Here is a 14,479-nt window from a genome sequence, read left to right on the forward strand (position 1 = left end):
GCTATCCCGAGCACCCTTTCCCCAGCCTCTCCCCCTGAACCTAACCTGAACCAGGACTCTGGACCTGACGGGGACCCGGTTGTTTCAAAGTCTTCTTCCTCAAATTGAGGGGTGGTCTTATGGGGACCGGCAACAGGTCCCCACGAGGATAGTGTGTTGTCAGGAATTGGTCCCAAGGAGGCAGGATAAACAAGCCCACAGCCTCACACTGGTGTAACACATGTGACACACTGACACAGCTAGAGTACGGACACACGCGTGTGTGTGTGGCGCGCAGCACTAATGAATCGACAGCTGAAACGCTCCCAGCCAGTTCCTCACGCACCATGTGACCTGACAGCTTCTGCCTCGGGCCCCACATGTTCAGAAGACCACACTTCTCCACTGGAGAGTCAGACCAAGTGTTTGTCATGGACTGGTTCTGTCCGCCTCCTCATCCTCGCTCACCTTCATCTGTCTTACCCGATGTCCGTTACTGACTCACTGACTGGCCACTGACTCGTCTTGGTCATGACTGACTCGTCTTTGTCGCCGTCCTGCAGCTCCTCTCCAGACCAGATGGTAGCTGAAGACCAGTCAGTGAGGAATGTGACGGCAGGAAGACTTGTGTTGAAGCCAGTTTGCCGAGTTTGACTCCCTCCCTGGTGGAGTGTGCGTGGGCCGCTGCTGTATAAATATCACTGTGAGAGCAGATCAGAGCGGGGGAGGAGGGGGAGAGATCAGAGTCCGATCAGATGTTGGAGTGAGAGCGGAGCCTCTTTGCTGGGTGTCTCCTGCAGAGGTCCTCGATCTGGCAGAGGAACGTCCTGCGGCCCCCCGGGGGGCGCCGGCTGCTCCTGGGCCCCGTCTCTCTGAGTCAGCAGGGTATAAATGATGCAGCCGTCCTAACGGCGCGAGCTCATCCGCTGCTAATCTCTGTTCGCCGCCGCTGACGGGTCGAGTCTCGCCTCTTCTGCCGTACATGTCAATTGGGCTAATTGACATGTGCGGCAGCTGACGGAACATTCATGAGCGTAAACAGCGGCGAGAAGGAGACGGCGGTCACGTGACCTGCCGCCCAGTCAGAGCCTGGAGTCTCAGCAGTGGTCGGTGGTGCCATCTGAGGTTTGGACTCGTCACACGTCGCCGCCCTGCTGGCAGTACGAGGCACATGTTGGACTTTTTTGGGCAGAGAGATGACGGACGGACGGACGGTGACATCATCAGCTTTTAAGAGTCTCGTCCCCGGCTCCTCCTCCCTCGTATACTTCTGTAGTGCTGAATAATTCAGCTGCACCCTGATGGAGCGTCTGTGTGTGTGTGATCTACCGAGGAAGATCAAATGATGTTTCATCCATGGCGACATTTGTGCTGCGTGACTTCAGACTTGACGGAACAAAGGAGCGACTGAAGGCACTGCAGAGCTGAGGTGACTCGCCCGAGAGACCTGGCCTTGAAGGCGACCTTGCTGAGAAACCGGTTCCCTTCCAGAGGTCAGAGGTCAAGGCTCCACAGACTGAGCAGGCCTCTTGCCTTGTGAGGTCCGGACCTGCTGTACTCCACCGTGGAGCCTCCCATTCTAGTCACCGCCAGCCGAGGAAGAACCATCCCGCACTGCAACAGTCACAGTGGGAAGGGCCCTGCTCTGTCCAGGGTTGGGCTCTGGAACCATGTGGCCCTTTGGAGTCACCATGGTAACAGCAATGACCAGCGAGAGTGGCCGCACGTGTGTGGTGGCACACACACACACCTCCTGGTTCTTCAGGAGAGAAGAACCCAGGTGGAAGGAGGCTCCGCAGGTGATCAGGGACACGAGCACGCCCGCCTCATGGACACGGACACGCCTGCCTCATGGACACGGACACGCCCCCCTCATGGACACGGACACGCCCCCCTCATGGACACGGACACGCCCCCCTCATTGCGGGAAAACTCCTCCTTGTGGGGACCTTTTGCTGGTCCCCACAGGGTTCAGCCTGAATGTGAGGATGAAGACGTCTCAGTCTGGTTCAGGTGAGCCATGTGTTTAGGAGGAGAGGCTGGGGAAAGGGTGACAGCTGGGAGAGGAGGTCCTCACAAGGACAGGGAGAAACAGAGGTGTGTGAGAGAGTCTTGTCAGGATGTTGCAGCGCGATGAGAACCTGAGGCTGGTGACACGGCGAGGGACGGCGGTCTGCTGCGGTGGCGCCGACACGAGCACAAGGACTGCAGAGACAGCAGCGCTGACAGGCCACGCCCCCTGGCCTGTTTGAGCGTGAGGGCAGCGATCGATGGCTGGACAGGTGTGTGGGAGCGAGTGGTGACTGATGGGAAACCTGCGTGACAACAGAACCCCCCCGCCGTCCAAGACTCGCCACCGAGGAGCAGAGAGGTGAGCGTGGACCACTGCAGCCCGGAGCTACAGGAGCGTGAGGGAGCTGGACTGGTGGAGCGAGGCTCAAGCGTAAACAAGCGGATGAAGACGAGCGTCGGCAGCAAAGTAGGAAACGGACGGAGGCGGCGGAGGATGAGAAATCGTTTAAGAGACAAACACGCTGGAGAACACCAGCCGCTCCGCCGGCACCGCTCATCAAACTTTAGTGAGGAACATGGCCGCGTGCTTCGGAGCGAGATGTTGCGCCGCTCTCCTGATCTGAGGCCGGGGGAGGGGCCAGGCTCCCTCTCCTTGTGAGGGCCTCATCACCTGACCCAGGACTGTGGATCAGACTGGACCCAGTCATGAGGTCAGGAGGAGGTGTGCCTCCGAGACTCGGTCCCCACAAGTGTGGCCTGGTGCAGACAGTGGAGCCGCTCGGCTGAGGGTGTCGCCTCGTTCCTCCCTCAGCTCCGCCTCTTTTCTTCCTTCCCTTCTTATGGCTCATCCACCTCTCCTCCATCCCTCCTTCACTTCACTTCCTCTTCCTCCACTTTGGTACCTGCACTGGCGGAGGTTTGGCCTCTCAGTCTGTGGAGAATTGACCTCTGACCTTCTGTGGGGACCCTCAACTTCAGAAGCGTCAGGAGTCAGTGGGTCTCTCTCGCAGCGCTGTCCCGCTGTGTGTGTGTGGGAACTGGGCTCCAGTCTGGTCCAGGGCCATGTGTTCAGGGGGAGAGGCTGGGGGAAGGGTGAGGTCCTCACAAGGACAGGGAGACACCGCCGCGTGTGTTTGGAGGAATGTGTTGTGACCTTGTTCTCCTGCAGTGACCTCTGCGGACCTGTGTGTCTCCACCAGGATGAGAAGTCCACCTTCTTCCAGTTCGGCGCCGCTCTGCAGCAGGAAGCTCTGCTGATGCTCGCCATCATGGAGGAGTACGACTGGCACGTCTTCTCCATCGTCACCTCCAAGTTCCCTGGGTACCAGGAGTTCATCAGCACGCTGAGGATCACTGTGGACCACAGGTAGGGCGGCGGCGGCGGCGGCGGCGGCAGCGGCGGCGCCCCCCCCCTCCCAGGCTCACCTCTCCCGCTGCTGTGCCAGCTTCGTGCGCTGGGACCTGCAGAGCGTGGTGACCCTGGACGCAGTGGACGGTGACCCCAACTCCAAGTCCCACATCGCCCTGAAGCGGATCCAGAGTCCGGTCATCCTGCTGTACTGCTCCAAGGACGAGGCTGTGTGAGTGAGCGGAGCGCGGCACTGTGTGTGTGTCTGTGTGTGTGTCCAGCTGACTGGCGGTCCTCGCAGGTACATCCTGGAGGAGGCCCGCTCCCTGGGCCTGATCGGAGCCGGCTACATCTGGATCGTGTCCAGCTTGACCACCGGGAACCCAGACTTCACCCCAGAGGTACGGCGGCGGCCGTGCCGGCGGCGGCTCAGCTGACTCTGGGCCGTGTGTCCCCCTCAGGTCTTCCCCCTGGGCATGATCTCCGTGTCCTACGACGACTGGGATTATCCTCTGGAGACCCGGGTCCGGGACGGCGTGGGCATCATCTCGTGGGCCGCCACCGCCATGTTGCGGGAGAAGGGCGAGCTGCCCGAGGCTCAGGGCGGCTGCAGCAGCTCGCCGTCGGACCGCAGCCCGGGCAAGCTGCCGCCCAGCGCCCTCCGCAGGTGAGTGAGAGTCATGCCTGCGGTGCCCGGCACCCGCTCCAGGTCCAGCTCTGCTGGCACGGCTGACACCGGAGCCGGGTCACGCACGCGCTGCGCTGGTGGTTCTGACCGCCAGCGCTCGGTCCGGGCGCGCTGACTGACAGAGCCTGCCCTCGGACGGTCGCCATGGCGACCTGACCTCTGAGGTGTGGTCTGACGTGTGTGTCCTCAGACACATGATGCACGTGTGGAACGAAGGTCGCGACCTCTCCTTCACGCCGGACGGCTACCAGGCCAATCCCAAGCTGGTGGTGATCGTGCTGAACAGCGAGAGGAAGTGGGAGAAGGTGAGCAGAGCATGAGCAGAGCGTGAGCGGCGGCTGGCCCCGGCGCGCCTCACACCTGTGCACCTCTGTGTGTGTGTGTGTGTCAGATGGGCCGCTGGGAGAACGGCACGCTGTCGCTCATGTTCCCCGTGTGGCCACGCTACAACTCTCACGGAGACGAGGACGCGGACGAGAACCACCTGTCCATCGTGACTCTGGAGGAGAAGCCCTTCGTCATCGTGGACAACGTGGACATCCTGACTGGGACCTGCATGAGGAACTCGGTGCCCTGCCGCAAGCACGTCAAGGAGTGAGCACACCACACACACACACACACACACACACACTCGCGCACAACAGCCTCTCTGGTGGTCGAACATTACAATTATGGTCTGTCAGTGAGGAGCGTCGCCATGACGACTCCTCTGCTCTCAAACATTCAGTAGTTTGTTTGTCAACACGTCTGATGCTCCAGACTGAGGCTTCATGAGGGTCCCTGCTGGTGGAGCCTGTCCTGCCTGTCTCACCTGCCTCACCTCTCTCGCCCGTCTGTCCTCTCTCTCATCTGTGTCTCGCCCATCTCTCCTCTCTCTCTCACGCCCGTCTCTCCTCTCTCTCTCACGCCCGCCTCTCGCCCATCTCCTCTCTCTCTCTCGCCCGTCTCTCCTCTCTCTCTCACGCCCGCCTCTCGCCCATCTCTCCTCCCTCTCTCTCTCTCGCCCGTCTCTCCTCTCTCTCTCTCTCTCTCTCGCCCGTCTCTCCTCTCTCTCTCTCTCGCCCATCTCTCCTCTCTCTCTCTCGCCCGTCTCTCCTCTCTCTCTCACGCCCGCCTCTCGCCCATCTCTCCTCTCTCTCTCGCCCGTCTCTCCTCTCTCTCTCTCTCTCTCACCCGTCTCTCCTCGCTCTCTCTCTCTCGCCCGTCTCTCCTCTCTCTCTCTCTCTCTCGCCCATCTCTCCTCTCTCTCTCTCTCTCGCCCGTCTCTCCTCTCTCTCTCTCTCTCTCGCCCATCTCTCCTCTCTCTCTCTCTCTCGCCCGTCTCTCCTCTCTCTCTCGCCCATCTCTCCTCTCTGTCTCTCGCCCGTCTCTCCTCTCTCTCTCACGCCCGCCTCTCGCCCATCTCTCCTCTCTCTCTCTCGCCCGTCTCTCCTCTCTCTCTCACGCCCGCCTCTCGCCCATCTCTCCTCTCTCTCTCTCTCTCGCCCGTCTCTCCTCTCTCTCTCTCTCTCACGCCCGCCTCTCGCCCATCTCTCCTCTCTCTCTCTCTCTCGCCCGTCTCTCGCCCGTCTCCCCCGCTGAGCGGCGCAGCTGAGCTCGCATGACGGAGCGGTCTCCGTCACTGACTTGCATGTGTGGAGACCTGGTCCACTGCAGCATCATGACTCGAGAGCCGCGGGCCGGACGTGTCACCATCACAAACCTGATGATGTCATGACTGCCGCCAGATGATGACTCAGCAAACATTTAGCTCTTGACTGGAGTTCATCCGCTGAGTCTCAGTCCAAACATGTGACACCCACTCACACACGTCTCTCTGTTGGACCCCACAAAGGTGCTGTGTGTGTGTGTGTGTGTGTGTGTGTGGGGCGCAGCTGGAGTGCGCTTCCCATACGCTCCGCGTGTTCAACTCCTGGGACGCAGGCTGCTCGCACACGTGAAGCCACCGTATATCATCTGGAGTCACGGCTCACCGCCTTCCTCCGCTCCTGTTTTCATCTCGTGTCAATTTCTCGCTTCACACTATGAACCGTTCACCTGTGACCAGGTCGCGGCCTCTTGTTGCCATGGCGACGAGCTGGCCTCCGGAATGGCTGGTGGCTCCGGCCGAGCGAGTGCAGCGGCGCGGCGCCCCTCGCGCCGTCATCTTCAACCGCCTCCGCCGTGACACCCACACATGCAGCACTGCGTGCCGTAGTGCTGTTGAGCAAGCTTCTTCCTCTGTCACCACGGCAACAGCACCGGCTGTGAATGACTGTGGAGAAAAGTTTCTGGGCTGACGTGTGACCCGGCGCTGGTTTATGCTGCCTCGTGGGGACCAGCTCTCGACAAAACACCATCCTTTTGCCGGTCCTCACAGGTCCAAACCTCAATTTCTAGTCCTGGTTCAAGTGAGCCACGTGTTTCGGAGGGTTCAGGCCGGGGAAAGGGTGAGGGCCGTGAGAAACCTCCCCGTGTCCCCACAGGGACAGCAATACAAACCTGTGTGTGTGAGTGTGAGTGAGAGATCCTCAGCTGATATTTGACTCATATGCGTTGGTTGTTCTGCAGCTCTATTTAAAGCTGACAGCATCTGCTCTGTCTTTTCATCTGGATTGGTCAACACACACACACACACACATCTGCCTCTCTGTCCTTGTGAGGACCTCCTCTCCTGAACACATGGCTCACCTGGACCTGACTGAAGTTCCAACCCTCAGATTGAGGCTGAACCTTACGGGCTCCGACAGCTGTCTCGGCCGCCATCTTTGCTGCTCCTCTTCCTCGTGGTTCTGCTGCCACACTTCATGGCCTCCGCTCTGACCCGCGCACGCACGTGCGTGTGTGTGTGTGTGTCGCAGCAACAGCACGTCGGGCGGCTCCTACATCAAACAGTGCTGTAAAGGCTTCTGCATCGACATCCTGAAGAAGATCGCCCGGAATGTCAAGTTCACCTACGACCTGTACCTGGTGACCAACGGCAAGCACGGCAAGAAGATCAACAACGTGTGGAACGGCATGGTGGGAGAGGTGAGGGGCGAGGGGAGAGATAGATGGGGGGGGGAAGGGAGAGGGAACTAGAGGGTGTGAGGGGAGAGGGGAGGACAGGAGGGGGGAGAGGGTGTGAGGGAGAGAAAGAGGGGGGGGGGTGAGTGGGGCAGGGAGCCCCGGCAGGGTCTCGGAGCCCAGGCGCTGTGGTGGGCCGGTCATGTGACCCGGCGAGACACCAGCTTGGGAACCGTCTGGACCCGCGGGCACCAACGGAGGCAGGACGCTCTGACATCCCTCACTGTGCCGCTGAACTTCTCCTCCCTGCCACCAGGTGGTGTACAAGAAAGCCGCCATGGCCGTCGGCTCGCTGACCATCAACGAGGAGAGGTCAGAGGTCATCGACTTCTCCGTGCCTTTCGTGGAAACGGGAATCAGCGTGATGGTGTCGCGGAGCAACGGAACCGTCTCGCCGTCCGCCTTCCTGGGTGAGCGCTCGGGTGGGGCCACGTCCCACTGGCGCTCCTCCGCGCTGGGATGAGCACATGAATATTTCCCGCCGAGGAAGTGGAGCGTGTTGGCTTCTGCCGCTAAGTCGCTAAAACTGGCGACCAGTGCAAGACTGAATGTGCTGCACTGTCATCGGAGCGAGGCAGAGGGCGCCGCAGGGCGTCTGTGTGTGTGTGTGGATCAGTGATGGTTCAGTTTCTCTGCCGCTCCCATTAGAGTCACCTCGACGCACAATCTCCCGCTCACTCACACGTTCCTGCAGCCGCCGCCGCCACACAAAACACACACACTCAGCAGGGAACATCACGCGTCTCCCTCTCAAACCCCCTTCCAGGGAATCATGGGAAATATGGAGATGTCTCTCTCTCTCCCCCTCTCCTTCACTCTCTCTCCTTCTCTCCTTCCCTCTCTGTGTCACCTTCCCCCCCTCTCTCTCTCTTTCTCCTGCCCTCCCTCTCTCTCTGTCTCCCTTCCTCCTTCTCCCTCTCTCTCTCCCTACTTCCCTCTCGCTCCCTCCCTCCCTCTCCTTCCCTCTCTCTCTCCCCCTCTCCCCCTTCCTCCCTCTCTCCCCCCTCTCCTTCTATCTTTCTCTTTCTTTCCCCTCCCTCTCTCTCTCCCTCTCTCACTCCCTCCCTCCCCTGAGTCGACCAGGGTTCGTGCTCTCTCCATCTGACCGGGTGTCTCCTCCCTCAGAGCCCTTCAGCGCCTCCGTGTGGGTGATGATGTTTGTCATGCTGCTCATCGTCACCGCCATCGCCGTCTTCCTCTTCGAGTTTGTGAGTCCGCTGGGCTTCAACCGGAACCTGGCGCAGGGCAAAGGTAGGCGCCGCGGCCGGGCCCGGGGCCGACTCAGCGGCCTGGGCCAGGTCTGACCTTCTGCTGCCCGCAGACCCTCACGGCCCGTCCTTCACCATCGGGAAGGCCATCTGGCTGCTGTGGGGCCTGGTCTTCAACAACTCCGTCCCGGTGCAGAACCCGAAAGGAACCACCAGCAAGTTCATCGTGTCGGTGTGGGCCTTCTTCGCCGTCATCTTCTTGGCCTCCTACACCGCCAACCTGGCCGCCTTCATGATCCAGGAGGAGTTCGTGGACCAGGTCACGGGCCTGTCCGACAAGAAGGTGACTCCCAGCAGCGGCGCGGGTCGCGACCCCCGAGAAGGGCTCGGGTGACAGGCACCAGTCCGAGTGTGAGCGTGTCATCACCTCAGTAAGCTGGGGCTTCAAGTGATGAGGAGTCAGAGTCCAACTCCGAGTCACACTTGTGAGAGGAGACCTGAGTCTGAGACTGCCGTCACACACACACACACACACACACACAGGTCAGATGTAAGCGTGCATGTGGCCAGCCTCAATCACGGGGTCGAGAGTCCTGGCTCCCCACAAGGAAGGCGGGCCGGAGCTGCGTGTGTGTGACCTTCTGCTCTGCTCCTCAGTTCCAGAGCCCCTACTCCTACTCTCCTCCCTTCCGCTTCGGCACGGTGCCCAACGGCAGCACGGAGCGCAACATCCGCAAGAACTACCCGGACATGCACCAGTACATGACCAAGTACCACCAGACGGGGGTGCAGGACGCGCTGGTCAGCCTCAAGACCGGGTACGTGCACGCTCATGCACGCACGCACGCACGCACAGGTGAGTTCACCTGACCTCCGACCCCTGCAGGAAGCTGGACGCCTTTATCTACGACGCGGCGGTGCTCAACTACATGGCCGGCAGAGACGACGGCTGCAAGCTGGTGACCATCGGCAGCGGCTACATCTTCGCCACCACCGGCTACGGCATCGCCCTGCAGAAGGGCTCCTACTGGAAGCGGCTGGTGGACCTGGCCATCCTGGGCATCATCGGGGACGGTGAGCCGCCGCCGCCGCCGGGCCGGCGCCACCTCTCTGACTGGGCTGCTGTCGCCCGGCAGGTGAGATGGAGGAGCTGGAGGCCCAGTGGCTGACGGGCATCTGCCACAACGAGAAGAACGAGGTGATGTCCAGCCAGCTGGATGTGGACAACATGGCCGGGGTCTTCTACATGCTGGCCACCGCCATGGGCCTCTCCATCCTCACCTTCGTCTCCGAGCACCTCTTCTACTGGCGGCTGCGCTACTGCTTCACCGGCGTCTGCACCGGGAGGCCGGGGCTGCTCTTCACCATCAGCAGGGTGAGTGCCGGCGCCCCCTGCAGGCGGCAGTGCTCTCATGTCGTGTGAGGACCTCTCCCCCTGAACACCTGGACCAGACTGGGACCCTGTTGGTTTGAAGGTCGAACCTCAGATTCTGAACCTTGTGGGAACCGGCTAAAGGTCCCCACAAGGCAAGCCTCAATCTAATCGCTATCGCTAGCTCTGCCAGGTTCAGATGCCAGCCCCGCGCCGTCGGGTTCAGACGCTAGCCTCACGCCACTAGGTTCAGATGCCAGCCCCGCGCCGTCGGGTTCAGACGCTAGCCTCACGCCACTAGGTTCAGACACTACCCTGACGCCACTAGGTTCAGACGCTAGCCTCACGCCACTAGGTTCCGATGCCAGCCCCGCGCCGTCGGGTTCAGACGCTAGCCTCACGCCACTAGGTTCAGACGCTACCCTCACGCCACTAGGTTCAGACGCTAGCCTGACGCCACTAGGTTCAGACGCTAGCCTCACGCCACTAGGTTCCGATGCCAGCCCCGCGCCGTCGGGTTCAGACGCTAGCCTCACGCCACTAGGTTCAGACGCTACCCTCACGCCACTAGGTTCAGACGCTACCCTCACGCCACTAGGTTCAGACGCTAGCCTGACGCCACTAGGTTCAGACGCTACCCTCACGCCACTAGGTTCAGATGCTAGCCTCACGCCACTAGGTTCAGACGCTACCCTCACGCCACTAGGTTCAGACGCTAGCCTGACGCCACTAGGTTCAGACGCTAGCCTCACGCCACTAGGTTCCGATGCCAGCCCCGCGCCGTCGGGTTCAGACGCTAGCCTCACGCCACTAGGTTCAGACGCTACCCTCACGCCACTAGGTTCAGACGCTACCCTCACGCCACTAGGTTCAGACGCTAGCCTGACGCCACTAGGTTCAGACGCTACCCTCACGCCACTAGGTTCAGACGCTAGCCTGACGCCACTAGGTTCAGACGCTACCCTCACGCCACTAGGTTCAGACGCTACCCTCACGCCACTAGGTTCAGACGCTAGCCTGACGCTACTAGGTTCAGATGCTAGCCTCGCGCCGCCGGGTTCAGACGCTAGCCTCACGCCACTAGGTTCAGACGCTAGCCTGACGCCACTAGGTTCAGACGCTAGCCTGACGCCACTAGGTTCAGACGCTAGCTCCACCGGGTTCAGACGCTACCCTCACGCCACTAGGTTCAGACGCTAGCCTGACGCCACTAGGTTCAGACGCTACCCTCACGCCACTAGGTTCAGACGCTAGCCTGACGCCACTAGGTTCAGACGCTACCCTCACGCCACTAGGTTCAGACGCTACCCTCACGCCACTAGGTTCAGACGCTAGCCTGACGCTACTAGGTTCAGATGCTAGCCTCGCGCCGCCGGGTTCAGACGCTAGCCTCACGCCACTAGGTTCAGACGCTAGCCTGACGCCACTAGGTTCAGACGCTAGCCTGACGCCACTAGGTTCAGACGCTAGCCTGACGCCACTAGGTTCAGACGCTAGCTCCACCGGGTTCAGACGCTAGCCTCACGCGGCTAGGTTCAGACGCTAGCCTCATGCCCCTAGGTTCAGACGCTAACCTTGACGCTACTAGGTTCAGCGGTGGGCCGGGCTCCGAGCTGACCGTGCCGCTCCTCTGCAGGGCATCTGGAGCTGCATCCACGGCGTCCACATCGACATGAAGAAGAAGGCGCCGGAGCTGGACTTCAGTCCTCAGGCCAACATGCTGCACCTGCTCAAGTCGGCCAAGTCCATCGCCCTGTCGTCGCCCAAACGCAACACGGTGCTGCTGCAGCCCAGCATCCTGGACGTGATGGCGGGGAAAGGTATGTCCTCCGGCCGCGACCCCGACGTGACCTCCCGGTGTCGGGGACGGAGGCAGGCGCTGAACCCCGCTGCTCCCTGTCTCCTAGGCAACTCCCTCCACAGCCTGCCGCACAAGGCTCCCGGTCTCTATGGCAACGCCTCGGGGCCTCAGGGCTTCCTCTCGTTGTCCGGGCGACACAAGAACCTGCTGAACAACGCCGCCCCATTCCCTGTGCAGCCCAAAGTCCCGCTGCACCAGAGCAGCCCCAGCAAGCCTCAGCTGCCCGTCACCGACGACAGCGGGAAGCCGCGCGTGGCCGTGGCCTCCGCCTCCAAGCCGCGAGCGCTCTGGAAGAAAAGCGTGGAGACCATCAAGACGCAGCCGCCGGCGCCCGCCTCCGGCCCCGGACCGCCGCCCATGAAGAGCCAGCGCTACCTGCCCGAGGAGCCCCAGCACTCCGACCTCTCCGAGTGCTCCAGCCGCCCGCCCTCGCACAAGGACTCCGACGCCATGAGAGGCGGGTTCAAGGCCCTGAACCAGCTGAGGAAGAGGGGGGGCGGCGGGGGGCCCGGCGGCGGCGGCGCCAAGATCTACTCCATCGACTCTGACCAAGCCAGTCTCCAGTCTGCGCCGCCCTACCAGCGGGACAGCCAGGGCGGGAGCGAGGAGCACGGCTACCCCCCCGACCTGTTCCCGTCCCCGAGCGACGGGCCCATCCTGCAGCTGAGCGCCACCTTGCTGCACCACAGCCACAGCGCCGAGGCCGACCTGCACTCGCTCAAGGACAAGAAGTACGGCACCTACACCCACGGCAGGTAGGTTGGCGTCGGCGTCGGGTGACGGCGTCCGTCCGCTCACGCCGTCTCTCTCTCTCTCTTTCTCTCTCTCCGGCCAGCGCCAAAGACAAGAGCGGCGCTTCCTTGGAGGCGCCCGGCTCGGGCTCGGCCTCGCAGACGGCAAAGCCCGGCCAGTGCCGCTCTTGCCTGGCCAAGCTGGGCGGCTTCTCGGGCCTGTACACAGTGCGCTCGCCGCAGGGCCGCTGCGAGGCCTGCGCTCACCTGGGGAACCTGTACGACATCAGCGAGGACCAGCTGCACTCGCGCTTCTTCAGCCACTACCTTCCTCAGAGCGAGCTGGGCCTGGTGGGCGAGGGCGACGGGCTGGTCAGTCACCTGGAGGCCTCGCCCACCTCGCCCTCGCCCCTGGCCACGCCCACCTCCGCCCCGCACCTGCAGCTCAGTCGCCAGCACTCCTACGAGAACGTGCTTCCCGACGGCCTTCCGGAGCGGCCGCCGGACGAGGGGGCGTACGCCAACGTGCTGACCATGCGCTCCGACCGGCCCTCGCCCTCGCCCTCGCCATCGCACCACCACAGCCTGGACGCCCCCCTGCCCCTCCCCCGCCGCTCCAAGAGCCTCTTTCCTGACCGGCCCTCGCAGAACCCCTTCCTCCAGTCGGCGCCCGGCACCGTGCAGCGGGAGCCGGCCGCCGGCCGCCTGCCGCAGAGGAGCTCCGCCCACGAGCTCTACAAGCAGCGGATGCCGCTCTCGCTGACGCTGGGTAACCACAGCAACCTGCACGGTGGCCATCTTGACCAGCAGGCCTTCTACCCGCCGCAGGAGCCGCCCGCCGTGGCCTACATGCTCCCGCCCGCTGCCTCGCAGCCCATGAGCTACGTGACGGCGCCGCGAGCCTCCAGCGCCGGCGGCAACCGGCCGCGGCTCTACCGTCGGATGCCCAGCATCGAGTCCGACGTCTGAGGGGCGGAGAGGTGCCGCACCCCTCCTTGTACAAACACACGCACACACTGTGTTCATTTTGGTGATCGTTGATGTCAGCCAGCGGAACAATCCACGCGGGGAAAGCAAATGGCCGCCGGCCTCTCAGGACGAGAGCGCACGGGCGCGCGTGAGTTCTGGTGTTCCTCGCTCCGGTGACGTTAGCGTCGGTTGCTTCCTCTTTAGCTTCAGGTCTCACTTGCATGCTTCCTCGCGCCCTGCGCGTCACACACTCCCCGCCAGGGCCCACTAGAGTAGAGCGTGCGTGCGCCGCCACCGGGCCTCTGTTGTGCACTTTGTAGATTTGATACCACGGACTGATGCCTCGTCCAACCAAAAACACTTTTCTACTCTGGACTCGCTGAGCTCGGCGTGACGGCCGCGGCGGCGGCTCCGCACGGCCCGCTCCAGTCGGACCTCTGCCCGGGACCGGGCCGTGCGGAGGCTGGCCGCGGGAGCGCCCCCTGCTGGCTGGGTTTATGCACAATATCAGGTCGCAATATTCTTCTTCTGTACAGTTTGGGTTGGGTGTTTTGCTTTCTGGAGTGTGAGAGTGGCGTCTTCTTCTTCTTCTTCTTCTTCTTCTTCTTCTTCTTCTGACCTTGGACTGGCATGTTCTAGACTCGTGCTGTTTTTCTTCCGGGAGCTGTCGCGGCTGGATGCTGAATAATGGCGGCCCGGCCTGCGTGGACCGCTTCCTCCCGCCCACGTCCCTCACTGCTCCGAGAGTGTGTGTGTGTGAGTGTGTGTGTGAGTGTGAGTGTGTGTGAGAGTGTGTGTTTTCTAGCGCGGTGGAGCTTTATATAAGCGCGAGGGTGAGCCTGCGTCCCACTCGCCGCCTCTCTCAGCCACACCCACCTTGTGTCCCCGCTCCACCGTGGCCCCGGGCCCCGCTGTAGACCTTCAGGGTTTCTAACATGTTGTGTGATGTACAGACCTTGTCACTCAGTACCTCTGTACAATCTGTACATAAGTAAAGTGACATTTTTCTACGCGTCCGGCTGCGCTTCATCAGCTCGCCAGCGTGTGGCGCTAATCCCGCTCACTCCTTCACACGCCTGCTCACCGGCGCGTTGCACCGCGGCTCACATTCATCCGTCCATCATCCACTTCCTTGATCCTTGTGAGGACATTTGACTGGACCCCACCAGCTTTGATCTGAGGCCCAAATCATCCAAACACCTGGCTTCCGGTCTGGTTCAGGTGAGCCATGGCTGGGGAAAGGGTGATGGGAGGTCCTCACAAGG

General features: G+C 61.9%; 1 protein-coding gene across 3 annotated transcripts in view; it reads left to right on the plus strand.

The window, feature by feature from the left end:
* The window catches only part of grin2ab (glutamate receptor, ionotropic, N-methyl D-aspartate 2A, b), a 41,443-nt gene that overhangs the window by 25,637 nt on the left and 1,327 nt on the right, over window positions 1-14,479 (plus strand). For all 3 annotated transcript variants that reach the window (XM_053852951.1, XM_053852952.1, XM_053852950.1), the window contains 16 exons: window positions 3,192-3,358; window positions 3,438-3,572; window positions 3,642-3,741; window positions 3,802-4,007; window positions 4,219-4,333; window positions 4,420-4,622; window positions 6,869-7,037; window positions 7,330-7,483; window positions 8,199-8,324; window positions 8,395-8,624; window positions 8,939-9,099; window positions 9,168-9,355; window positions 9,418-9,656; window positions 11,290-11,473; window positions 11,561-12,269; window positions 12,350-14,479. The exon at window positions 12,350-14,479 is cut by the window's right edge and continues 1,327 nt beyond it. In XM_053852951.1, coding sequence (XP_053708926.1) covers window positions 3,192-3,358; window positions 3,438-3,572; window positions 3,642-3,741; window positions 3,802-4,007; window positions 4,219-4,333; window positions 4,420-4,622; window positions 6,869-7,037; window positions 7,330-7,483; window positions 8,199-8,324; window positions 8,395-8,624; window positions 8,939-9,099; window positions 9,168-9,355; window positions 9,418-9,656; window positions 11,290-11,473; window positions 11,561-12,269; window positions 12,350-13,214 — 3,951 coding nt within the window. In that variant the 3' untranslated portion in view covers window positions 13,215-14,479. The remainder of the gene's footprint in view (window positions 1-3,191; window positions 3,359-3,437; window positions 3,573-3,641; window positions 3,742-3,801; window positions 4,008-4,218; window positions 4,334-4,419; window positions 4,623-6,868; window positions 7,038-7,329; window positions 7,484-8,198; window positions 8,325-8,394; window positions 8,625-8,938; window positions 9,100-9,167; window positions 9,356-9,417; window positions 9,657-11,289; window positions 11,474-11,560; window positions 12,270-12,349) is intronic.

The sequence above is a fragment of the Synchiropus splendidus genome, unplaced genomic scaffold (assembly GCF_027744825.2).
Source record: "Synchiropus splendidus isolate RoL2022-P1 unplaced genomic scaffold, RoL_Sspl_1.0 HiC_scaffold_37, whole genome shotgun sequence".
Lineage (NCBI taxonomy): Eukaryota > Metazoa > Chordata > Actinopteri > Syngnathiformes > Callionymidae > Synchiropus > Synchiropus splendidus.